At 38.3% G+C, this 26,294-nt stretch overlaps 2 protein-coding genes across 2 annotated transcripts in view; one reads left to right on the forward strand and one right to left on the reverse strand.

The window, feature by feature from the left end:
- CCDC73 (coiled-coil domain containing 73) overlaps positions 1-26,294 on the forward strand; it is a 103,638-nt gene that overhangs the window by 8,039 nt on the left and 69,305 nt on the right.
- PRRG4 (proline rich and Gla domain 4) lies at positions 1,525-7,423 on the reverse strand. Its single transcript, XM_052810900.1, has 4 exons — positions 7,274-7,423; positions 5,954-6,002; positions 5,080-5,215; positions 1,525-4,336 (listed from the first exon to the last, which is right to left on the reverse strand). The coding sequence occupies exons 1-4, from the start codon at positions 7,421-7,423 to the stop codon at positions 4,108-4,110; spliced, it is 564 nt and encodes a 187-aa protein (XP_052666860.1). The 3' UTR covers positions 1,525-4,107.

Raw genomic sequence — 26,294 nt, forward strand, 5'->3', positions numbered from 1 at the left:
TCATAAGATTAAGTAACAAGATGACTGGAAACAGTCAAAAGTTACCACCTGAATAAAGAGCAGGGTATTTGGGAAGATGTGCTTAGGATTTCTGAGAGGAAAATACATCCAAGTTCTCGACTGTGAAAATGATAAGAGTGATAAGTTTGTATGTGATAGGAATTAATTGAAGGACATTTACAGTATAGAAAGAGTAAGCTTGAAGTGTTTGAAAGATGGCTTTCAAACCTGGGGTTTCCTTCCTGTTCTCTACACCACATGAAACAAGTGAGGATAGCAGCAATAATGCTTTTGCTGGCAGATAAGACTGAATAGAAAAGTTTGTTGGTTTGTTGATGGTTTAAAAAAAAAAAAGCTTTAAATGAACCTGTACTGTTCATCAAAGTAATCAAACAGGTTTGCTCATAACCTGCAGGTAATTAATGCAGCTTATTCACAGCTGGTAATCTGAGGAAAGACTCGGAATTTTCTTGCACTTCCAAATTTCAAATATACTTTTTAGGGGCAGATCAGACTCAAACATTCTAGTTAATATAAGTAGGCATCATTAAAACAATAGAATACTCTAAATCATGTTTGGCAACAGCATTGTGGTAAATAATTTGGCAGAGTATTATACTTTCTATTACCTGAAGTGATCAGTTATTTCATTTTTGGCTCCAATCCCAGTTCAGCTGAAGCCAATAAAAAGCTTGCCATAGACTATGATAGGACCAGAATCAAATGCTTCATGACTCACATTTTCATGAACTGTGGTGAGGAAGTGCACTTCCACTTGGTACTTTGGTTTTGCTCTTCTAATGAATTCACAAAAACCCCAGCAAAAAAACCCTCAAAAACCTAGAGATATATAATGCTCATGATATTATTCATCAGAGGATTTAATAAATCAAATAGTAGGCTTTTTTATTTCACTGAAGCAACACACAGATTGATTTATTTTTCTGTTCACAGAGCCAGAGGCCACTTTTCTGACCCTCAAGTTATTTGCTCTAACTGATAATCTGTTCTGATTTATAAAAAATTGCATGCTGTAATCTTGTATGATGCTGAAAGGGCCAAGTTTTTGAAAATTGTTCAAGGCAATGGCTAACAGCATTTAGTGTGACCTGTTTAAACCTGTTCTGAGGGAAACAGAATTTATGTACTATGTAATTTTTCCCACTGTTTTGTTGAGACACTTCAGTTTTCAACTGTCATAGTAGATCTCTGTTAATTCACTTAAAATCCCCTGCCTTTCCTACTGGCCCTTGAAAGAAAGTCTGGAAGTCAAAACACTGATGATGTACATCTGTATACAAATTAGATTAAACTTGCTGCTGCTTTACGCCTCAAAATCAACCACCTCCTCCTCTTCCCACTTAAGGACATTTAAATATGCTGTTTTCTATATTCTAATAGCAACTGCATTTTCAAAGGAAACTGCATGTAAAATTTGGAAATGTGGCAACACTTCTGCATTCACAAGTCACCACAGTCTACCTCTTGTTGATTTTTTGTCTGCTAACCCTGATGAATCAGAAGTTCTAAAAAGAGACAAGATAAAAGGTAAGAGTATCTTGGGCGAGGAGTCAATGTATGAAAGAAGAAAAACTCAGCCCAAACAACTGCCATTCAAAGGAATTTTCTCCCTTTACAAGGAGAGGTAAGTTTATGTCATTCTCAAATTTTAAACATCGCTCCTTATTTAAAATAAGCAGAATGTGTCTTGCAAATTGTCATGTTTTGCGCAACCAGTATTTGAATGTCAGTCACTGCATATTTTGAATATCTTCAGGGTCTAAGTGCAGCTTCTTTGAGTAAATTTGAAGTGTTATTCCCTACAGAAGGTGCAGTTTACTGCCCAAAACGCTATAGCATTGATGTTTAACAGTTATACCATGTCAAGGTTTTTTATTAATTATGAAGGACAAGATTTTTGCTTGCATTGCATGGAATCATTTGCAAATGATTTGTAGGAATAGGAGAAGAATCAAATTTCAAGTGATTAAATAGGTTTCTGTACAATTTCTGTAGTTTATTTAAAACATGACTTTGCCAGATATGTACATCACTGTAGTAACATTAAGGAACCTGAACTCTCACAAGCCCTGTGAAATCCCTTTTCTTGAAAGTGCTCCTATCAGTCCCATTAAATTAGTAATTTTTGAGTCCCAGGAAAAATCTAGAGAAAAGCATGCTCTATAGCTCAAGATGCACATTAACAAGTTTTAAAATTATTAGCTAAATGAAAAGGAAATACGGGAGAAATGTTTTTGCAAGCTTGTAATTCATCATAACTCTCTATTTTGGTTATCAACAGGGATCTCGCACAATTCACTTATTTCAGTCTTGCAGAACAGTAACCTCCAAGAACTTAAAAATGCTTTTTCAAGTAGGGCAAAAGTGAATTGAAGCTCTCCCGACAAGGGGATTCCCCCATCTCTTGAAAGAAGCTGCAAAGAGGTTTGCAACTTGTCAAAAGCCAAATCTGATGCTGAAGCTTTAGCAATAAGAACACAGTCCAACGTCCACTGATACCAGGTGGGTTGTATGTATTTTTCAAAGGGCAAGACCTCCTTGTGTAGCATTTTCAATGTACCCTCTTCATATTCCAAGATTTGGAGCATTTTCTTCTTTACAAAAGCATTTACAGATTAAAACTCTCACAGCAAATCTCCGCATCTTACTCAACAGCACTAGCATGTTAAAAAACATAAAATTCAGTGAAATGTTACATATAAATATTCAACCTTTGAAGTGCATTTTAGGCACCAAATTAAAACACCGTTTGCTGCTGCCAGTATTGGTCAAATGCGGGGGGGGGGGGGGATTTGTTGCTTCTTAAGGAACTTTACTGCATGTGTCCAACTATATAGCTACTGCAATATAAGAAAACTGCAGCCCGACATGTTGTCTGAGAGACCCTCTAATATGGCTTCCTGTAGCTATGGGAAGCCTTTTCCACTACAGCGCCACTTGACTAGGAGGTAAAGGGACAGCAATGTTGGTCTGTGACTTGCTCAGCAAGATCTGTAGGCCATATAATGCTGGGGGTTGATAATTTTAATAAGATGTAAAATTAAGGGTGGCTACAACTGGAGATACAGAAATTGTGTTGATACAGTTAACCAGTAACTCCCTGAAATTCATGACTATTGCTCTGCGGATACTGGTTATTTACCTAATATGATATTACATTCCACTTAAAAGTATGATTTTGTCATCCCAGTAGGGCAATACATACTGACGCAAAGTGCTGCTGTGGGGTAGTTTGGCCTTTGATTCCCCAAGCTAAATGTCTTTTTCAACATATAAGTTTTTAAACTGCAAGAGAAACATTATTTGTGAAACCTGGGTACTTTTTTAACAAGGGACAAAGCTCTAGCTATTTGCTTAACATCCCCTCTACCTATTCACTTCGACCTGGTGTTCAGTGCTGAACATCAAAACCATTTGATAAAAATACACTTTGTCTGAAGGAGTAGTGTGCCATGCAATTAATGGCTCCTTTTCATCCAAAATTACAAGTACAAAAATACAACACATTGAGTAGTGTGTTAACCAGCAATGTCTAAAACAAACCAATGTAATCCAGAAGCAGTAATATATATACATTTGAAAGATCAAATCATGAAATAGTTTTCATCCTCAAATCTATTGCTAGAATGAATAGATAATTCACACAGCAATGAAGTGAATATATCAAACAACAAAGCAGACTTCTTACAGTGGTTTAAAGTATTAATAGTCACAAAAAATGGTTAGTGACAATAAAACCAATTAAAATACTGTTCCTTCTGAAGAAAAAAAAGAGATGAAACTATTAATGAAACATCAATAGTATGATGGGATGGCTCAAAGTGCATATAGAAGAGGGTGGCAGGACAAGACTTACTCTTTATGCATTCCCTCCTCTTAGTGCAATAACCTTGTGCAAAGAACAGTCCTGCAGCCTTTGCAACAGATCACCTCTTTTCCCAAATGGGACCTTCACTTGCTCCTAGTTGTGCTAAAGATCTTTCACATTTTTGTAAACTGTCTTGCAATATGCAAGGTAGCACAGACTTTTAAAAAAAGTTTGTTATGTTTCAGTAATCCCCCCTCACCCCAGAAGGAGGTTTGTGACTAAGGGGCAGGAAGTGACATAGACTTTTTAAACACCCGAGCCCCTGTTGGGGGCCCTGGATAAGGAGGTGGTGGCACGTTGTGTTGTCCATCTGAAGTAACTGCTTGCTCATAAGTTGGTAGTCCTGAATCATCAGTTCTGAGAGGAAGTGGGTTTAAAGAAAATTCTTCATGCCTTCTGAAGATGCTAGATGAACTACGTCTTCTACTTCTTACATAATGCAAGTACCTAAACAAAGTTAACAGCATTATAAATGGCAGCTTCTGTTTTAAAGGCAAGAAAGAATATAAAGTCTTAGTTGGAAAAAAAAAACCACCACTAAACAAAAAAACAAACCAACCCAAAAAACCCCCACCCAAACCCCACAACAGAAAACACTTGCCTTCAATGATCATAAAGACCAGAAGCCAAATACTCTCTCCAAACCACAGGGTAAGAATAGCTCAGTAATGTGAAATATATAGGGAAGAGGAGGCACAGAATCCCCTTGTATTCCTTTCAAGTTTAGGATAAAGGAACAAGCAGGGCTAAAGAATTGGTAAAGAAGTATTTCCTCCAACCTACTTCATTTCACATCTGAGTTAGACTACATGCCACTAAGAGCATACAACCTACTTCAAAGAGCGAACAGAACACATTAGACTTTCCATTGCAGGCCCCAACCTATTAAAATGATTCCATCTTTTAATAAGAGTATTTTGGAACCAAGAACACACACAAAGAAAAAAACACCCAAAGGTATGTCAGCCATGCAAGTGTTGTTTTTACATTGTTATGTTACTAACCAGCATAACTGCTGCTAGTGGTCACATAACTTTGGTTCCAGAAAAGTAAGAACTAGAAGTCCCATTGGATTCTCTGAGAATACAGTTAGACCAACGCAGAGTGGTTTTTAAATTCCACTCTTAAGCAAGAGTTTGTTTTGGTGGGTTTTGGTTTTTGTTTTTTTTTAAAGCAGTGAAATTCATTACCGTGGTGGTTGCCTTGATTTGCATCTACTTTTGCAGCAGTAGAAGATAAGCAGTGCAATTATAACTAACAGTACTCCAGCAGCAACTAGACTGATGAGAAGTCCTGTAACATTAATCTTTTGTAGTGTCTCATCACCTGAAGATAAAACATTGGTTATTTTCATTATGTGTTCTTTCCATCTACATAGTATACTGTATACACTGTAAAATACTAATTTTGCTGTGCTATAAGGCTGTTCCTTTCCACCAATACCTAGCTTGCTGTGCGAAGCCATAGTAGCTGTGCAACACAACCCAAGAGTATCATTCACAGTCATCTTTAAAGCAAAAGTGAGTAAATACTCCCTTTTCTGTACATAAAACTGTTGAGATGTCCGTCTTCTAATGCCTTCCAAATATTACTTCATGTACTTGTGACCTTGATCAGGCTGTAGATCTTCCCTCAAGTCATACTGACCATTTTTCTAGTAAAACATCTGGCATAAGACTACTCTGAACCTAAATCAGACTGTTACATTACTATTAAAGAAAGAGGGGGCGGGGAGAGGAGAGGAACAAACACAACCAAACCACAGAAAGCAGCTACAGAATTACTGCAAATTTACTGATTGTGTAATAAAACAAAGAAATGTACAAGAAAGTTACATTGTTTTTACTTACAGACTTATAATGGAGCCCACTGGGAGTAAGATGCTTCAGTGAGTATGTTTTATTGCATCAGATAATGCAATATACTTGCACAGTTCACAGTGAATTTCAGTAAAAAGATCAATTCTGATTTTGCTAACTGAATGCATGGTGTATTTTTAAGAATGTACTATTATAACAAACACAAAATACTGCAATATAAGAAAAGAAGAAAAAGATTACTTACCTATTTTTATTTTAGGTCCTTTAGTTGAATAGTCATTCCAAAAATCCATCTATAAAAACACAAAGGATCAGATTTATATGAAATAGATAACTCACAGGCTTATTGACAATTTTTTTTAAATAGTACTGGGGGCAAAATTTAACAATGGCACAAACAGAAGCAACTCCTGCTGAAGGATTTGTACTTGCTTATCCCACCATATTTTTCTCATACATTGAAGTTTGCATAAATATTACAATTTCACAAAGGAAAATATGCCAGCTGGTGAAAGAAAGAAGTGCATTTAACTGTCCAACGTTACCTCATATTTCTGCCCGATTACAGTAGAAAGCACATATTCTGACACTAAAAAAATGTTTACAATTAATCTTTGTAAATCCCTACAGAAGAGTATTAATAAGGCAAAGTCAGGTTCTTAAGAATCCGACATTTGCATGAACACTATTTGAATTCATATCAGCTAGGAAAAATAATGGGATTCATTTAAGAGAAAAAGAAAAACCTTTGCGTTGCGTGACTGTTATGCATTAAATGTGTTTAGCTGTAATTTCTACTTTTGCTACCCAGCAAAAAACTCCCATCAAGATTCCAATTTAACACTTTCACCTTTTTCTTAGGAAAATGCTAGCAATGGCAAACTAACATTTCCACCTTCAGAATAGGAGTGTGTATTCCTTGGTCTTTCTGCAGGTTAGTGCAGAGCACACCTAGAATCGTGAAGAGAGTCTTGCTGCATACAGCAAGAGCCAGACTGCAAACAATCATCACGTTCCATTATTGGGCTGAAAGGTTTCTTAAGTATTTTTCTCTTTTTGTTATACCAGGTTTCTTCCAAGCTGTATATAGGTAGCAATTTAGAAGATAATGCTATAGGAATACTCAGCAATAGCTGAACTGCAGATTTGCTCTGTACTCCTCTCTTCTAAAACACTTCTTTGGCATGACACAAGGACATGATCAGCCAATTAATACATACAGCATGTGGAACACATTCAAATTGGATGCTGAGAAGTGACTAAAAAAAATAATGAGATTCTGAAAACACATGTAAGTATATCCACAAGCAGTACTTCTGAAGTTTCATTTATATTTGTTTGCAGAATTGGAGCCCTTATCTAAAGTCTTCAAGACAGTAGTACATATTCAAGTGTATTCACTGCGTATCTAGAGCAATAACCTCATCTAATTGGGGCCTCTACTTTTACAGTAAAATAAGCAATCATTTTAGGTGCTGTTTTCCAAAGGGCTACGGTATTTAGATACAGTAATGATTTAGTCGGTAACCTCCTTCAATATATTAAATTCAGTTTGAACAGCTACCGTTTTATCGGGGTCTTCAAAAACTTCTCTCGCTTCTTCATAATTGCACAGCTCTTCAAAGCATTCTCTTTCCAGGTTGTCCGCTGTGAATGCTTCAAAATCAAATCTGTTATTCAGAAGATGTCGTCCAATGAATAAATTGGCCTCCATTTCTGATGTAAACACTAATTAAAAAAAGTTGATTTAGAACAAGTTAGGAAAGTTAAATTTGCTATTTTTAAAGAATGGTTAATATCCTAAAGGAGCACATCGAGACCACTTCTTCCCCTAGCATGTCTCAACTACATACAGGAAAAAGAAACATCAAGGTCTCCTCCTAAAATGTCATCTTTGCTGTTAACTTTTCTAACTATGCAATATAAAATAAACATATTTTCCTTTCTCATAAAGGATTTCTGGTATTCCTTATACTGGCCAACAGAATTTGATTCTCATGACAGCTGTTGTTCAAGTTTTGGTGTTATTCCTTCTGGGATGTGGGCATCAGTTTTTTTACTGGAGCTTTTAAGAACAAAGTAATAGTCACATAAAGCAGAAATTCAGTCAGATCCAAACCCAGCAAGACACTGGCCTACTGGAGGAAGGAGGCAAGGGGGGGGGGGGGGGGGGGGAGATGAAAAAAAAAAAAAAGTCTCTTCTGAAGAATCCGCAGTATACATTTATCAATATTCTGGTATCTGTGAGTTCCAAATTTTCTTTACGGAATTTGGATTTTAAATCATGGCAGCAGAGCCCTATTGGTTTTACATTTGTTCTCTTTTCACAGTTGTGGCAGCAAGTTTTATGTAAAGGTTGGCATATTGCCAAGTTTATTTGTTTTAAATTAGTCCATGATAGGAATTTTACTGACAACAGGCACTTCTGAAGACATTTAATTCTTTTCTTCTTTTGTGCATATTACAGGCTCCATGAGGCCTCATGGAATAAGTTGCGAGGTGAGATTCCAGAAGAGTTAGTGAAATTATAGAAGGTTTTGGAATACAGGAATGCATTTTCTCACCAGGCATTTTCCATAGTCAAGTTTTAGCCTGTTCTTGCTACAGCTTCTTTCTCAAAAAAAAAAAAAAAAATTATATGACAGAACTAGTTTCTGGCTTGGTTTTCAGTGAAAGCCCAATCTGTATTCCAAGAAATTCAGACTATTTGGTTAAGTGAAATGACTAGAAGATTATTTTTGCAAGTGTAATGCAGAAACACCATTGTTACATACCAAGCCAGACGGCTAAAAAAGGAGATGAGATTCAGTATAAAGTTATTCAGCTACAAATTAGCTCCGTGTTCTTGTTAGCTTGTGTGGCTAGATTATCACATCATTGAGGAATTTTTACCCTAATAGTTACTGTTAAATCTTGCAATGGTATCTCAAAATGGTTTGCTCTCTGAAAACTAAGAAAATTGCAAGGCAACTTGCATATTGGTTGTTTAGGTCTTTAATATTATAGTATATTGAATGAATATTAGAGTATATATTTATGTAATTTATAGAATTCTACAGTATATATTGAAAGAGCCACACGTGTGCGCAGACATTTGTGTAGGAAGGGAAATCTGTTATTCTAAAGTAATTGCAAGAAAATCTAAGCTCAAAATATTTATGCTATATCTAAGAGTAACCAGATAGAAGGACTTAAAAAACAAACCCACAAGTGGAAAGGGGAAAGAATTACATGGAAAAAAATATTATCAATATCTTGGTTCAGTGCAAATCGCAAGAATAACTTCAGTCTTCTGAAAGAGGTATGTTCAGTTTTGCTCAGAAGTGTTTCATTCCTTACCATGCAAGTAGTATTAGCTATACTTCTGAATTAACTTAGATAATTGATGCATTTTAATTAATGTGGAATGCATCAGCAAACTGCCTGGAGCCTAGGACCCCTAATTCCCAGCGATACATGCTCCTTTTCTCTTTTGAAGAGTCTTTATCCATTTATCTGCACTTTTTTCACTTTGTAGGACATAGTCAAAGTACACCTATCTCCATCTCCAAATCACCTGCAACCTGGTAATTAAGATAGTATTTGGAGAATGAAACAGATGGATATGAATTCTCTCCTATATGTGAGGGAACTGAATGCAGTTCTGCAGTCCTTGGTTCAACAAAATGCTAAACACAGTTTTAGGATGCCTAGCAGTTGATCAAAAATGCATCCACGCAATGTGCTGAATAAAGTAACTCTGCTGGTAAAAGATGTTCAGAAAATGCTGAAGGGGTAAACCTCTCAATGCAGGCATCCCATACTCTTGACAACTGTTCTACTCGCTAAATTATTGGATAAAGCATTGGGCCCCTCTCTTTCCAACTCACTCCGTCTTTAATGAGAGTGTGATCTGGGCCTATTGTCAGGAGAGGATTCTATTTGTGATAGAACAAATAGAGAACTCACAGCAAAGAGGCAGCCTGACACTTTATGGCCCAGAGCAATATGAATTTTAATGAATTACCTGTCTCAAGCATTTTTCTGCTAGCCATGTTTTCTGTTCAACATACTGCCCTGAAGGAGCCTCCCCCTCAATGTGATGACTTTTTAAAGTCTGTCTTAAGGTTTCAGCACTCCTTATCCACTGAAAAGACTGGACAGCTAAGTTACAAATTCCTTTTTGAAGCCCTGATGCTTAAATGTCCAGTATCACCCGGCTTAGCATTGTAGTGCTTGAGTCCTTCTGGAGAACTTGATTTGTTTTTACCTCAATTCCTCTCCACTTGCCGCCCTCCAAAGTGAAGAACTGCAGTAGCAGCACTATGTTTATCTGTCAAGGGGTAGTAAGGGGATCTGGTATTGAGAAAAAATACCAATCCCAAAGAACAAGCAAATAAACCCTTTCAAATACAAAGCAATTTTAGATATAAAACTGTGATGTGCTGAAATAGTACCAAAGCAGTACTGTCTTAATACGGATTTCAAACTTCTGAAATTTTGATGTTACTTAGAGGGTTCTGGTTATATCAATGGCAATAACCCTAGAGACTTAGAGAAAGCTCAGTTGTCCCAATCTGCACTTACTACTGGATCTGATAAATACTTAATATCCACACCGAAGGCAATTATCAATCATTTCAGCAAAAGATATTCAAATATTCTAAAATTAAGCATAAAACAGCTTAATTTTTTTAATGAAGTAAAAAAAAACCCCAACAAAACCAAAACTATTTACATACATAAAAAGATTTCTCAGCAAAGTTAGATACAGTTTTATTTCTGGAAGGCATAAAATCACGTTAAAAGTAAGTTACCGTCTTTCCGTTCAGGTTGCTTCAAGTTATTTAATCTCCCTGTGCAGTGAGGAAATGCAAACATCATCACGTGCAGTTGACACAGCAGTATCAAAAACGCAAACATGGCGTGGTACCTGTCAGACAGAAACTAACATGAGTTAAAAAAAAAAAAAAAAGACAATGCAATCTTCCCCAGTGTCTGTGATGAACCATGAATGAATCCTGAAATGAAGTAATCTAACGCAAGCACCTACACGCAGCTGAGGCTAATGGATCCCTAGAAGAAAGACACCGCTCCAAACTGGTCCTGCGTGCCTCTTGCTAAGTTTTCGTTGCGTAAGACCCACGCGTGTCCCCGGGCCCCTCTCACCCCAGCCAGGCAATACCTTCTGCTCTCCTCTCCCGGGGACGGGGCTCAGCAGAGCAGCAGCCCGGTTCGCTGGCAAATTAACGGGGAAGGATCACACCCACAGCGCTCCCGGTACACTCGGAAACTTCGGATAGCCACGGTTTTGCTGCCGGAGCAGCTACAGCAGGCTATAAAAGCCAGCCGACGTGAAGGGACGTACAGAAACCATTTTCTCAGGAGGAAGCCGCTGCCAACCTCCTCACGCCCAACACGCCAGAGGAGAGTCTGCCCTCTCCCACCTAGGCTGACTGTGGAAAGTAAGAATGAAGACAGACCGTAAATTCTCCCAGGAGACGCCCAACAGAGGAAAACCACGATCGCCGCCCGAAGCGGAGACGTTGCACCGACCACCCGCGGGAAAATACTCTTGGGAAGTATAAACAGGAATTTTCCCTCAACGCCGAGGGAAGAGCCGCCCTGCGGCCCTGCCGGGAGCTTCCCCCAACGGCTGCTCCAGCCCCCCGACCCCCGAGCCCGCGGCCGCCCCCCGCGAAGGAAAGCCCGCTCTGCCGCCCCTCGCCCCGGGACCGGCCCCCGCTGCCGGAGCCGACTCGAGAACCGGTCAGGCTCCGGGGGAGCGGGAGGCGTCGGCCAGGAAGCGCCCCCCGTCCCGCCCGGCGCCGGGGGGCGTCCCGCAGCCCGCCGCGGCGGGGAGAAGGGGCGCCGCTTCCCGCCGCGCCGGCCCTACCTGCCCCGGCGAGGCTCCGGCGGCGACCCGGGGAGAGCGGCTGGCGGGGCAGCGTCTCTCGGGGCTGTTGCCGCGGCGCTTCCTGGAAAGGGCGCGGCGGAGTCACACGGCTGTACCTGGGCCGCCCCCGCCCGCCCTGCCCGGGGTCCGCGCCTCCGCGGGCGGCGGCACCGGCGGGCCGCGGCCTCCCTGGGGCGGGGGGCGGAAACGCCCCTCGAACCTGAGGGAAAAGGGGGTCGGGCGGGAGCGCCGGGACGGCCGGAGCGGGAGCCGAGGCAGCGGCGGCAGCAGCAGCAACAGCGGTGGTGCTGGGGCTCTCCCTCGGGCGCCGGCCTGGGCTTCGTTTCCAGAAGCCTGGCAGTCTCCTCAGCTCACCCCCAGGATCCCTCTGGGGACAAGGTAGCAGTCCTTTTGTCTTCTGTGAACACCTTTTGCTGTTAAAACTGACTTCTCCCCCCCCCCCCCCCCCCCCCCGGGTTGATCATGATGCTGAAAACCTGGTTCGGCTTTTTATTCCCCAAAAGCAAAGCTTTTGTCTAATGGCAGGGTGTCTGCTGAGCAGAAGCTGTGGAGAGGTGATGCCTCCCTAACAGGGGTGAGGCAGCGCGTGTACCTTTTAACTAGCTGCTTATCCACAGTTAATTACTTGCCTAACAGCAAACTAGAGTGTTTGTCTCCACCAAGCTTTTCTAGCCAGAGGGGGAAAAGGACCAGCATAGGTTTTGCACAGGTGAAAATAACTTTGGCAGGTTTGTTGTGGTTTGATGTTTTGGTTGGGTTATTTTTTTTTATCAGTGAAGACAAACCTTAATGTAAACCTTAACCTTAAAGGCTAGAGAGTGGCAGATGTGGTTCCCTGAGATGCGTGAGGCTGGTCTCCACTAGCACACGCCTGCGCTGGGGCCTCCCTTCACTCTCCTAACCAGTGCAGCGGAGCAGCCTGGCACGGAGGCTGGGTTCAAGCACATCGGTCTGTGTCTTTTGGCTTCTCCAAGGGACAAGACAGAAGCAGTTGAGTACTTCACATTTGCTTTAGGAGTGTTTTCCCAAACCAGGTATGGTGCTTACAAATGACAAGAACTGGTGTTTGAAAAGCCTTTTAAAAGGTAAGGTTGAGAATGCATTTAACACAGTGTGCTGGTAACATCAGATATGTGAAGAATTTTGGGATAGGTTGGGTTAAAAACTGCACACCAAAGAAACTCTTGAGACACATGAGTGGAATGATTTTGCTACCAGGAAATACAGGACCGAAAGTGATTTGTGTGTGTGTTAGCGTGTCTCCTGCAGTGACTCTGGATTGTATTATTTATTTAAGTGCTGGAGTGACTTGTATGTATGGAAGCAGGAAAGAGTAGAATGAACGATACCGCTGATGGAAGTGATCAGATATTCTCCGGAGAAAAACAGAAACTTCTGATGTGTGGAATAAGGAAAACTGTTTGGAGGAACGATGACTGTAGTTAAATAATTACTTTATGACACCAACACACTGTAGTTAAGAGGTGCTTAGTGAATATGTAACTTACAAGCTGGGGTGGTTCTAATGCTTTTTAGCTGGTGGAAATCTCAACAGACAACTTTGTAGTATGATTGTGTATGTTTATAACGCAGTGGAGGACTAAGATAATATTGTGTAGGAAAAGAGCAGCAGAGATTGTTTATTATCTAGATAATGCTAAGGAGACAAGAATACTTAGTTACTACGTGTTGGAAAACAGGAGAAACTGCCATTACTTTGTAAAGGACCTTAGAACTTCTTTCTGTGTACCTTTACTCAGCCCTCACCCTGAGTTCCTACATGACTGTGTCTGTGAAGGTAGTGTCAACCGGCCGCTGAGAGCTACAGCGCAAGGCCATGAATGCACAAGAACTCTGGGGTGTCTTCAAGTAAAGTACCCGCACGCGTATGTGGAAATCTTTTATGTGTCGTAACAACAACCTTGTATGAGGAACCTCTGTTGTACAAACAGCAGGTAAATTTCCATTGCGTTGTGCCACCATTGCAGATCATTATTAAGAGAAAGGGAAAAAGATTTTAGAAGTGCTTAGGTATGCCAAGTGGGGAGTGGATATGGATGCCGCTATCCTCACGGCAAGAGTGGCCCCTGGGCCCAGCCCTGCCTGCATCAGAGGAGAAGGCTCCAGGTGTAGACCAAGAAACAGATCATCCCCATCCGAACTCTCCGCTGGACCTCACCGCTGCTCTAAAGCTTGCATGTTACTTTCCTACTTGTGAAGTAATTTTTCAGGTAAAATAGCTTTGATTAGTAAGCTGTGTGATGAAGAAGCTCAGAAGCATGGAACCATCAGTAAAGATGTTATTTTCCTCAACCTTTTTGATAAATAACTGTAAACAATGTAGTAGATATGTAATTAGAGATATTCTGAGACATGAAAAATAGGAAATTAATGTAAATCACTTTTAACATTGGGTGAATATAAATTCACATTTCTAAAAATATCTCTAATTTATTGGCTGTACTAACTGGTATGCTTATTTACCTGTATTTTAAAACTTCACTCATTACAGTGATGTCTGGTAAAATATTGTTGGAGAAATTATTTATGATGCTGTTGAGTTGAACCAGAACTACATATCTCCTCACAAGACAAGGATATCAATCTAAGATGTCTATGCACCAATTATTCTGTATATAGTGATTACTTTGCTTCAAATTAATAGTGGTGTCTTCATTTTAGTATAGTAAAAGATAATATGCTTTACTGATTTCTGATGAGGAGGACTTAGGGTCAGGAATGCATCTAATTCCTTGTGTAGCAGTGTCCCATTCAGATCGTGTTATTGAAGATTTTCTTTTGATTGTTTGATACAGAATCGTGAAAAGTATCACCCTTTATCTCACCCCAATATGCAAATACATCCTACTATAATTTGAGTATTAAACTTCTCGTAGTTATTGTTCAGTTTCTCTTGTAGTATTTATCAATTGATATGATAAACTGTGGATAGAACTTTTAAGCATTTGAATAATGAAAATGACACAAATGTATAATTGAGAATGACCCCTCTCATCATGGACTTTGGAACTGTGTGCATCTGGTTTGTTCTTTGTAATGGTTTCTTTGATGTCCTGAATCATATGGTATAGATTTGTCCTTTATACAAAACTATTTGAAGTTCTCATGTTTGTTAACTAAATTTCTGCCCAGGTAGCTTGATTTAGAAGTAATGCTTTTTTACTAAAGGTTAGCTAACATAACTTAGTTTTTAATTATTGGTTTTGTACAGTTAACATCAAACAAAGGGCTTTGACTATCGCATTCAGCAATAAGCACTTCAACAAAAAAGTGAACCATATCAGAATCTTGGATAAACCTGTTACCCTGTTCCGCATAGTATATGCTGTAGGGAAGGGTTATTTTAGACCAGGTCATATGTGGAAAAGAGTTAATTTTTTGGGTACCCTGTAGTGTCCCTTATGCCTTCCTGTAGAAATGCCTGGTTTTCCAACTGTATTGGTTGATCTAATAAAAGACGTGATAAATGATATTATGTTGTTTGGCAAGCCATCATCAATTAAATCTTTACTTGTAATCAAGATTACTATTGTAATAATGCAACAATAGAATTTTAAGTGTATTTTAAATGGGCTTACATTTCTGATACACACATTGCTTTGTTTTTAGTTAAGGCTATCACTTCATCCCCACAAGACATGATAAAAGTCTTCTGAGTGTTGGTCATGAGATTTTTTGGAATTAAGAGGTTGAATTTAGCTGATAAACTAACTTCTGCTGAGGTTATTGCTTCTTTCCTTCAGAGGAACGTTCGTGATTTTTTGAACTGGAAAAAAAAATAATGCTGGCACAAATTGGCACAAATACCCCATGGCAGTGTAGGGGGAAGAGTAAGAAACACATGAAAAAAAAAGGGGGGGTTTTAATAGCAAAATAACTAGGATTTTAAGGACAGGTTGATAGATCAATGTCAGTTGTTAAGTTTCAGAATGAGGCAGGATTCTTCCTAAACATTTAAAAAAAAAAATGCCTACACCTAATTTGAGTATTTGGTTATTAATCACTAAACTGTTGAGATAATTTTTACTGCTCAGAAATAATGGTAGACACTTGTAATAGCACATAAAGAACAGAAGTAATTATACATCCAATTAACAAAGTTCGTTATTGTCAGCATACTAATCTTTATGGGAAAGTTATTCAACTAAAAATGCTTACAGAGGGTCAGTAAAAGCCTTGCGGGACTCAATTTCACAAATAGTTGCCTATGTCTTTGGTATTTGAAAGGGAATGGAAATGTTACCAATGCTAATGGGGAAGCAAACACCCACTCTGATTTCAGTAATGGGCCCGGTGCTCCCAGCTGCTGAGTGCTGTCAGCTCCCACTGAAGGCACAGAGAAAGCTGCTCACCTAATAGGATTAAAATTCTGTGTTGTCAGTTGCTCAAAATAGTTTTAGATGCAGCAAGTTTAATAAGGCTGAACTTTTTTGTCATTGGAAAGACTAGTATGTTGTGAGACTTGTACGTACATGTCCTGACGTGCGAATTCCAGGAAATGGTCTGTGGAAAACTGTCAGCATAAACTGGCTCATTTAAAACAATGTGCTCCCAAATATACACAAGGTAAAAAAAATTCATGTCAAAACCTTCTCGCAGTGTGATGAAAAATCTGCTTCTGGCTTTTCTTGATACAGTTTTGTCTTGTTTTGGTGAGCTACTTTTCAACTAGCAAAATCATCCTGTTTGGTTTTAGTATTTAAGGTTACTAGGCGGGAACAAAAGTTCTTGGCCTCAAGGGGCAGGGGAATCTCATTGATGTGTACAAATACTTGAAGGGAGGATGTAAAGAAGATGGAGCCAGGCTTTCTTCAGCGGTGCCCCGTGACAGGACAAGAGGCAATGGGTGCAAACTGAAACACAGGAGGTTCCTCCTGAATGTAAGGAAACACCTTTTTACTGAGGGGGTGACGGAGCACTGGCGCAGGTTGCCCAGGGATGTTATGGCATCTCCATCCTTGGAGATATTCAGAAGGTGTCTGGACGTGGTCCTGGGCAACTGGCTGTAGGTGGACCTGCTTGGGGGGGTGGGTGGGGGTGGTGGACTGGGTGACGGACCTCCAGTGGTCCCTTCCAACCTCAGCCATCCTGTGATTCTGTGATACTGTCTGCTTCTAGTAGAGCAAAAGCCCTGATGCTTCAACCTCATCTCAGCTTTCTAAGATCTGGGGTTAATATTTAGCTCCTTAACTATTTCTGTTGCATTACCTTTTTCATCTCGGTAACATTTCTCTGTACAGTTGGTATCTTGGACTTAAATTATTTCCTTTTCTTGCTTACACTAGAGGGAGCTCTCTGGTGGCATTTCAGCTTACTCCTGCAGCTCTGCTTTCACTTAGAATTCTGGATGTTCCTGCTGAGAATCTGTTATCAAAGTATACAAGACAAAGCTGTAGAAAATGTGTCTTGAAAAGGTTTAATTTTCCAACAAAATTGAGCTTTTGAGTTACTTGTAGATGAAGTGATGTAGCACCAGATTGACAGCTTTGATGTTTTCATTTTGCTCAGTTGCAGGCTTCTGACGTGCATAAATGCAATAGATATTGATGTTTCTGTTATGCTTTGCATTTACTTTGGTAGCTGTGGAGATATATTTATAACCTTTGTTGCTGTGTTACAGTCAGTTTCTATTTGGTATGTATTTGGTTGATCTACAAGGAACTCGTTTGTGATTGTGGGAGGGTTGCTTGAAGACTTAAGGTGAGAAAGGGATTTTTAAGTTTTCTTTAGACATGTAATCTTAAAAATTCAACTTATTTCCACTAGTGAGTAGAAGCCAACTTTAATTGGGTGAGGTGCTTATTTGAGGTGCTTTTATCCAAGCAGAAGTAATGATTGTTAGGGTTGATAATAGATCAAATTTTTACTGTTTTTCATGATTACCGATTTTATAGGCAGTGGTGTTAACCTGTATTTTTTTTCCCTGCATATTGTAATTTGCTGTTCTTTTTATGTTTACAGTTTCTGGAAAATGGTCTAGCAAATTACAGCCAGATAAAGAGCAAAGTGAATTTTATTGAGTTTGAGGAAGCAATCGGTGAGAGATTTCAGGTTTTTAGTCCAAATGAGAGAATGCCACGTGTGAGGTAGAGCCAGCGCAGTTCTGTTGAGGATGCAGTTATTCTTTGCTGTGGTCTAAAAGCTGTTTCTAAAAATATTTGTAAACTAGAGAGAAGCAAAGATTTTTCTGAAAATGTTACCGAGCTTAGTAATGACAAACTGCCTAAATAGTCTCTCTGCCTAAGAAAATACAGAGAAAGTTTAGGTAGGCAGTCTCTCTACAGAGAGAGGTCCAGTGAGGAGTACTGGCATGAATTCTTCTAGCTCTTTTTGCTTTGTGGACCCCAAAATGCCACTTTGCTTCCAACAGAACGGTTTTAGTGACTGCATCTCAGGTGTATGTACAATTCTTGACATTTACAACAAAGGCAAAATATTTCACAGTGGATGCCAAACACTTTAATGCTTGGTGAGCGTTCCTTCTCAGGGACGTAATCTATATTATCCTAGGCAGGTAAGCAAGCAATTACTTGAATTCTGCTTTAGCTTGGGAAAAAGAACATGGATGAACAATTTTGCTATGGAGAAACTGCTGGATAAATGATATTGCAGATCCTTTAAATCATTGAAGTGGCTCACAAACACCGGGTAGTATTCTGCACAGCCGTTGTGGCACCTGTAACTGTGCTGCCAGTACTGAAGGGGAAGTTCATATGAGTAAGAAGGAAATAGATGAGTTTGGATCAGAAGTCAGGGCATTGGTCTTGCATTCTAAATATTCACAGCATTCTTATGATGCCATTCTTACCCGACTTATGGGTGTGCAGGCTAACAATCTGTACTGTGGCAAGGATGATAAACATAGTCTTAAGTTGTCCCATTCATGCAGAGGTTTTGTGGTGTATTGGAAAAGGTTACTGAGTCTTGGCTCAAGATGTTTTGAAGATGCTTTCTATAAAATTATTTTTTTTTCTTTTTTCTTTTTCTATCTGGAGATTGTATAGTTGGATATGAACAGTCTTGTGGAGTTTCCTTGCTTCTTGATCTTGGGAAGCATTTTTTTAATTAAAAAAAAAAAATTCCTGGGAGAGGAGAATAATGTGTTTTTTGTTGGAGCTGTGACAGAAGGAATTTGTGTGACATGGAGGATTGCAGAGCCCTCAACAACCTCTTCCATGAATGCACGAGGCAATTAAAACAGCAATATCGGTAAAAGCCTATCAGACTTTAAATTTTGATAAATGTTACACCATTAGAAGGGGCTCCACTCTGCCGTTTTAATTACGGGGTAGATCATAGATTTTCTTCCCTAAGGAAGAGGATTTTTGGTGATTATTTCACCATTGACTCGTTTCCTCAGGTAGTTGAGATCTTGTCTGCTACTTAATTTTTATCCAGACTTCCTTTTGTTCTGCTTCTTTAAGTTCCCCTAATAGGGGGAGGTAGAGTTGAAGTTTGTTTTTACTTCTCTATGCATTAAATTGTTTCTCTAGGCAAAGAACAAATCTTATTTTGTTTTTGCAAATTATGGTTAACATATTAACAAAGATGCTGTGTGGACTCAGATTTTTTAACAAGCTACTAATCAAGCAATACATTATCTAAACAAGTGAAGAACTTGTTCTGCTTCTTCCTCTTGGTTGCATTTTGCAACTTTGTTGTCGGCAGTTATGGAAGAGAAGAACTATTCCGATGGAATGAATTAAACAAGTAGGTTGAATCATGATGTGTGAGTGCTTTTGAGACAGTCTTGCTTTTGTTCGATATAAACTTTGCATATTTAATTCCTATACTCTGTGTGTCTATAATTAAAATGTTATTTGTTTGACCAAACAAACAAGAACTTCCTAGTAAGGAGATCAACTGTAATTTCCCCCCATTGTTTAATTACTTACTTGTATTCCACTTTTTCTTCTTCTCTTACAATGAGAATAAACTCATAAGAATTCACCAGAATTCTATTAACATAAATTAAGGTGGAGCCTATAAAAAGGAGGTGACTTGAACTTCTGCAGAGATGAATCACCATTGATGGTGTAGATCTTTTTCTGTCTTTGGTGTATATCTTGGGGAATAATGTTGTGTTTGGATTTTTTGAACCTAGAAAATGAATGCAAAAATTTACAAGCTTTTAAATAAATAAATAAATATTATTTTCAGGTTGAAAATAATTTGTAAGTTCGAAGTGATTATTTAGGACAATCCTCTTGAAGGCCATTGTTTTTCAAGGATTACAAAGGTAGTTTGGCCCTCTGCATTCATGGATTTTTTTTTTGTTTAATTTTATACAACAAAGCATTTTTTTGGTAATCAGGACTGTCAAACAGTTACAGATCTTTACTAAACAGAGAAATTGGTAGCTTTCCCTTGGAAATTAGTGGCAGAGGTTACAGTTTGAGTTTGGGTTTATAGTAACTGCAGTGCAACTTCAGAAATAATTGTCTTCTGATTTATTTCTTAGATTTTTCTTTAAGAAAAGAATAATACAGTAACTCGTGAAAGATTATAGAAGTTGCAAAGTTGGCCATTTAAGTTTAAAAACTAAAAAAAGGTGAAATTAAAATAACCTGGGTCTATATTAATACAGTTTGGGGCATGATGACTTATTTGTGCAGGGAGGCAGAGGCCCCATAAAATAGCATAGACTTTTAATTGTCATTGAACAACGGATGAGAAATTGTATTCTCTGTTTAATGAATTTGAGGTACATGAGGAAAATTAAGTTGTAGGAGGCTCTGTTATGGATTTTCTTACTCTTTTGAGCCTCTAGGCCAAAAGCGCATGAAGGACTTGATGGTTCTAAAGGACTGACAAATCTAATTTTCCTTATGTTATAAGCTCTTGGATTCTACTGTGGTATTCTTGTATTCAGTCCAGAGCTTATGTTTGGCCAAAGCATGCTGTTTGCTAAGGCATCTAGTCTTCATCTGAAGATACCAGGAGATGGAAAAGTCACTATTGCAATCAGTAGTTGTTTTCCAATGCTTGAATGTCCACATTCTCTAGAAAAATGTTTATGACTTATTTTTTGAGTAAGAAAGATGTTAGATAAAAAGAATATACTATTTAAGCAATAGAAGGCTAAATAAAAATATCATTGGCATAAGCTCACTTTGAGGTGGTTGACTTTGCATACAACAGTACTAAAGAATGTAAATAAAAGAATATAATGATGCAATGGTGGAAGTACACCATATGAAATATGTTTACAATACAAACAGATATAAAAACACTGAATGCATAGGAAGTTAAGTGAGTAACTTTGAGATGCGTTGTAATTCCTCCAATACACACATGAATATATCTAGACACCTCAAGATACTTTGCCTCATGCTTCAAACTAAGTGGATGATGCTTTAAAAACTATGGTTTCTTGTTAGAGCAATCAAAAAAACATTTTTTGGTGAATATAGCTATATGTTTGAAAGCATGGACACCTAGGTACGCATTACAAGCTACAAGAACATAGGTACAAAAACAATATAGTCAGAGTAGGAAGAAATGAAGACTAAACAATATGCTATTTAACTAATACTACAAAAATTACTTTAGAAAAACTGTTTTCGGATACTTCTGTAGGCAACTTTGTTACATTGGGTTTATATGAGCCATTTTTTCAATATTTTTATAACAGAAAATGAAACAAAAAAAATAACCATGTGTTACCAAATTGCTTTGAAAATGTCTGTTTAGGATTAATTTAGAGAATTCTTTCAACCAAAAAGTATGTGTATATATTTATCACTTTAATAAAGATATATTCAATTAATTTTGAAAACCAGAGTAGAAAATTAATTTCCCTCCCACAGTCTTAATGAAGAAATAAAGAAACTAATTTCCCATTGCTGTTAGAGGGGTAATCCACTCCTTCACATATTAAGAAATTAATGTAACACATCCAGTCAGCCAAAGAGTCTCTGATTCTCCCCCTCCCCCCAATCTCTTACACCAGCTTATTTTGTGTAATACAATTATGAAAAACAAAATTGAAAGAGACTCAAGTCTTTTTATGTCTTTCAGATGTCAGTATGTGCTAATTTTAGGTCTGATGCTGTTCCCACTAAAGACATCTGTTGAATTTGATAGTACTTGCTAGTTTTGGTTTTAACAACAACAAAAAAAGTATGTTTAAAAAAAAAACTGTAAACGCCCCACACCCTTTTTAAAAAATGCCAGAAGATGTTAAGGAAGAATTGTGATTGATTTCACATACCTTTGTAGCATTTGTGGGTTTTTATGTGGTCAAAACATCATCCTTTTTATTTGAGCTAAATACAGAAGAAAGATATTTTCTTACTTTTATTTAAAAATCATTTTGAATCTGATACCATTTTGTTATGGTAGGAGTGTATTTGAGCAGAGTTTTATAACTGAAAAACCAGGTCAAGAAGTTATTTTAAGATATTGGAAATGGGTATTTGAGAGATGCTCAGAATTACAGTACTAGAAATTATTTTCTTCTCTTAAAACAGACTTCATTTTACGTACACAAGTGGCTCAATTTTTTTTTTTTTTTTTTTAAACCAGCACTCCCTGCACGAGTGAGGCACTAGCTGATGGTACACTCAGTGTGAGTGCAGTTTATGTCCTTAATGTAAGGAAGAAATCTATGAGATTGTGTTAATGTTCCCTTTAGGAGGCAGTTCAGATTTAAAAAAAAAAAAAAAAAAAAAAAAGCTAGGGGGAAGAATCTCAGTTGCTTATAGCAGACGTTTCAGGGGTTTAATCTTTTTTTGGTGGTGAGTGTTCAGCAAAGCAGTTGATTGTGCACCTAACTAACTTGTGAATAGTGTCATTGATAGCAAAAAGCTAAAGGGTAAGTAATACATTGAATTGATTTCTTGATCAGGGCTGCTTCTGCAACAGGCAGAACAACTGAGCTTTATTAGTCATCACTACTTGGTTGGTTTGTCTGATTGTGGTACAATTCAGAAAATGGGGAGATATCCAGAGCAAGCAGCAATGAAAATACAGCTGCTCTAAGGATAAAGGAAATCTAACACATGAAGCTTTTTGGAAAGGTTTGAGACCATAGAATCTGAAAGGATTTAAAAATCAAACACAGGAAGCCAAAAACATTTTTTTGGTACACAGGGGTGATGGAAAGAAATTAATTTCCCACCTTTGCATCCCTTGTCCCACCTCCTGGTTTGAGCAAAAGTAACAAATACTGTGTCGGAAGATCTACAGACCCATTTAACGTGGGAGGAAGAGAATTGGGACTCTGGCGCTGAGGTTGGCAGAAAGCAGGAGTCCTGAATTCCTGTGAGTCAGGAGCCCCAGCCCCATGCGGGGGTCTGGCTCAGAGCAAGCTGGCTGCCCTCTTGCCCAGGGCAAGGCACTGCTGCCTCAGGGGCTGCATCTCTGTGCCCAGCCACTACAGGGGCTGATGTCCAGCAGCGCCTGCCAGCCCAGGGCAAGACCTTGTGCAGCAGCTTGCAGCTGTGGGAGGCGGCAGCTTCTGAGGAAACCTCTTGATTTGGGGTGCCTGGCCATAGGTGCCACTGAACTCCTTCAAGGATCCCAAACAGTGTGTTTTCCCATCCTGGTGGTGTGCCATGTCAGTAAGAGTCAATCTGGCTGCAAAAATGAATTTGCCATGGTGAAAGAGTTAGCAGAGGGAAAACAACTACATGAAGGTCCATTGTACCAGACGAGGCGTGCCTATGCTGTAATATATTCGTTTTATTCATCTGGGCTGTCTTCAATATGAGGGGGTACTGTAGCCAGAGTAACTGCGGTACCTGCAGACACAGTCTCAGTTTTGCAAAGCCAAAATGAGAACAGAGGCTAAATTCAACCCCCTTTGGTAAATTCTGAACAAATAACTCCTTCCCTTTATGCCAAACCAAAGGCATGACTTTTTGACTCTTAAATATGTCTCTTTGAAGAAGAAAGTATTCTCTCCATTAAGTGAATATTTTCTTTTATCTTTGCTTCCATACCATGTGCAACATAATGTCTCAGCAGTTATGTTTTATCATCTATAAGAACCATTGATTCCAACAGGAGTGCTCTATGAGAAGAGCAGTGTGTCTTCCAGGACTGTATTCCTGGTTTTTCTCTCTTACTGTTTTGATATTTGTATGCAGCTGTATTACTTATTTTCAGAAATGAATCCCAGTAGTTAGTTCTTTTAATGTCTCTGGTAGATCTTGTTTGCAGTATTTCAGTCTTAAAGTGTTTCAATATTTTCTTCTCTAGATACATTTCTTGTAAACTCATCTTACTTAGTTGAAAGCCATCACAGAAAGACTGATGCTGAATTAAAAAGCAGCAGTCTAACTGCAATAATTAACAACTTGGAAGAACATACCAAAAATGTTTGGGGGCAAATGTTCTGTTGTGGTTCTGAGAGCTTGACACAAAAAATGTGAAAGGCTGAAGAACAGTCCACTTGCTGTAGTCCATCTGGAACGGAATATTCCTTCCAGATGCATTGGTCTGATCATATTAAAGATTTATGCAAAAATGATTATGAATGGAACCATCAAATAAAGTTTTGTAAACACAAGCCAAATAGGAGGACTGTTCCCATTTTTCTTCTTGGATATCTTTATCATATCTCATTACTTGTAGAACACATTAAAGCAAGCTGTAGTCCAGATTATTTTATGATGCTTCCATACTGCGAATATGAATCTTCAATCTCAGCATTAAATACAGTCTCACTATATTTCTTAGTTATATGGGAAACTCCTATCAGAGCATAACTTAGAGAATGTGGAAATATTATTTAATATATAAAGTTTGGAAGCATGTCTGGCTGTTACCCATTTTTAAGCTTAAAAATTATTGCTATTTTCCTTCTGGATTGAATTTGTCAGACTAGCAAGGACATCGTCTTATCAGAACAGCAGTTGAGACTGTGAGTTGAATGCAATCCCTGAATCATCATAGGCATATAACTAATAACAGACCAACCACTTTCACTGCAGCATTGGCACTACCGCTGAAGTTTCAGACAGAAGTTTCCTCTTTAAAGTGTTGCTAATCCCAATATGCCTGGTCACTTAAAAATACACAGGTAATCTACAACATGTTCTTTTGACACAGAGCACAAATACCCAAATTATTTCATATTACTATTTTGGATAGTAGTCATATTAATAGAAATAAAAAATACCAATTGTATTTGTAGCTCCATGCTCTATTTTTAAAATAACTTAAAGTGAAAACACAATGTTTTCACTTCAGTGTACTATGTCCAAGTTACCCCAGAGTATAGGGATAAGTTTGTACGTAAAGAACTTTAAAAAAACCAAAACCAAACCAAAACAACCCCCCGCACACACACACCACAAACTGATGTAACTGCAATTATTATTTTCTAGAAATACAATCTGATGGATTCCAAAATTGCTGAATAAATGTTACATTACTATTTTATTAAATATCTCAAGTTAATATTGTCGGTTCTAAGTGTAAATTAACTGAATTTGGGTTACGTCTAGCAATAACATCTGCTGAGAGAGAAAAGGCATTTATTGAAACAGCATTTGATTGGCATGTTTCTTTATCAAGTATACACTGTATTTAAAAAATGTGCACATGAACTAAAGCAGGTATTTACAATAAAGATGGATGCGGATTTGGGATGACTTCTGAAGATACTAGTTATACAGAGGCTTCGTTAGAAGTATTTTAAAAATAATTTTACTTCAAAAAGGGATTTTATTAAGTATAAATTTAGATGAATAACACTATCAGAATTCCTAGTGAAAACCGTTAGAGCGATGATAAAGGTTTGCTTAGTATGTTAATCTACTTAGACTACCAAATGTATTTCCAAGATTAGAGTGCAGTGCTGAATCGCAAACACCATGATTTCCAACACCTGCCATAGGCAATATGTACTAATCTGGTGTTCATTTGTAGCACTGTCTATAAACTTCAGTATGAAGGTCAGTCCTCTGCTCAATTTGTTTTTTAGCTTCCAACTGTGGCCTTGACAGGAATAAATCTCATGTTACTGGTGACAGTCCAAATTATGTCCCCATCTAGTAGATTGAGACTACATATTTCAAAACTTCTGCAAAAGAATGCTTTCCGAATTGTGCTTCGGAAAATATTACATTTCCAGGTGTCATTGTTTCAAATATTTTAGTTTTTGCCAAGTAAGTCATAGGATTTCAGGGGGGGAAAAAGCAACTCATTCCACAGTTACTATGTTATCTTTCCATAAAATGTGATTTATGTGTAACATTAAATATACATAACTATTTGCTGTGAACTTTATTGAAAGACACTTGCACTATATAATTTATAGAAATGATGCTTTCATGGAAGTTCATGCAGTTGTTGAAGACAGTAATCCAGGTGAAATGCAAACAATTTTGAGTCAAAAGCAAAGATTTTTTTTTTTTGTACATTTATATTTGAATTTTAGCATAGAGAGGAAAATAAGTGAAAAAGGCTCCTATATGACCTTCAAATCTATGGGGTTTTTTTCTCTTAAGATAGGACATCTATTTCTGCAAGTCACTTAGATCATTCCATTCCCCTTTTCCAGGAAATGAAATAGTTACTGGAAACCTATTTATTTCTCATGTTCATTATCCCATTTCTTTTTGCCTCTTTCAAGTTTGATCAAGCAAAAGTAACAGACCTTAATAGTCAGTTATTAGATGACTTTGGCTCGCATTCCATGTTAAATGTAAATCCTTGA

Source organism: Harpia harpyja, chromosome 16, assembly GCF_026419915.1.
Source record: "Harpia harpyja isolate bHarHar1 chromosome 16, bHarHar1 primary haplotype, whole genome shotgun sequence".
In the NCBI taxonomy this organism is placed as follows: domain Eukaryota; kingdom Metazoa; phylum Chordata; class Aves; order Accipitriformes; family Accipitridae; genus Harpia; species Harpia harpyja.

Excerpts from the sequence above, each read along its gene's own strand:
- PRRG4 (XM_052810900.1), bottom strand. The coding sequence starts at position 7,423 with ATGGAGGCCAATTTATTCATTGGACGACATCTTCTGAATAACAGATTT. Across the intron at positions 6,003-7,273 it reads TTGAAGACCCCGATAAAACG|ATGGATTTTTGGAATGACTA; the intron begins GTAGCTGTTCAA and ends GTGTTTTTATAG. Across the intron at positions 5,216-5,953 it reads AGGACCTAAAATAAAAATAG|GTGATGAGACACTACAAAAG; the intron begins GTAAGTAATCTT and ends TTTTATCTTCAG.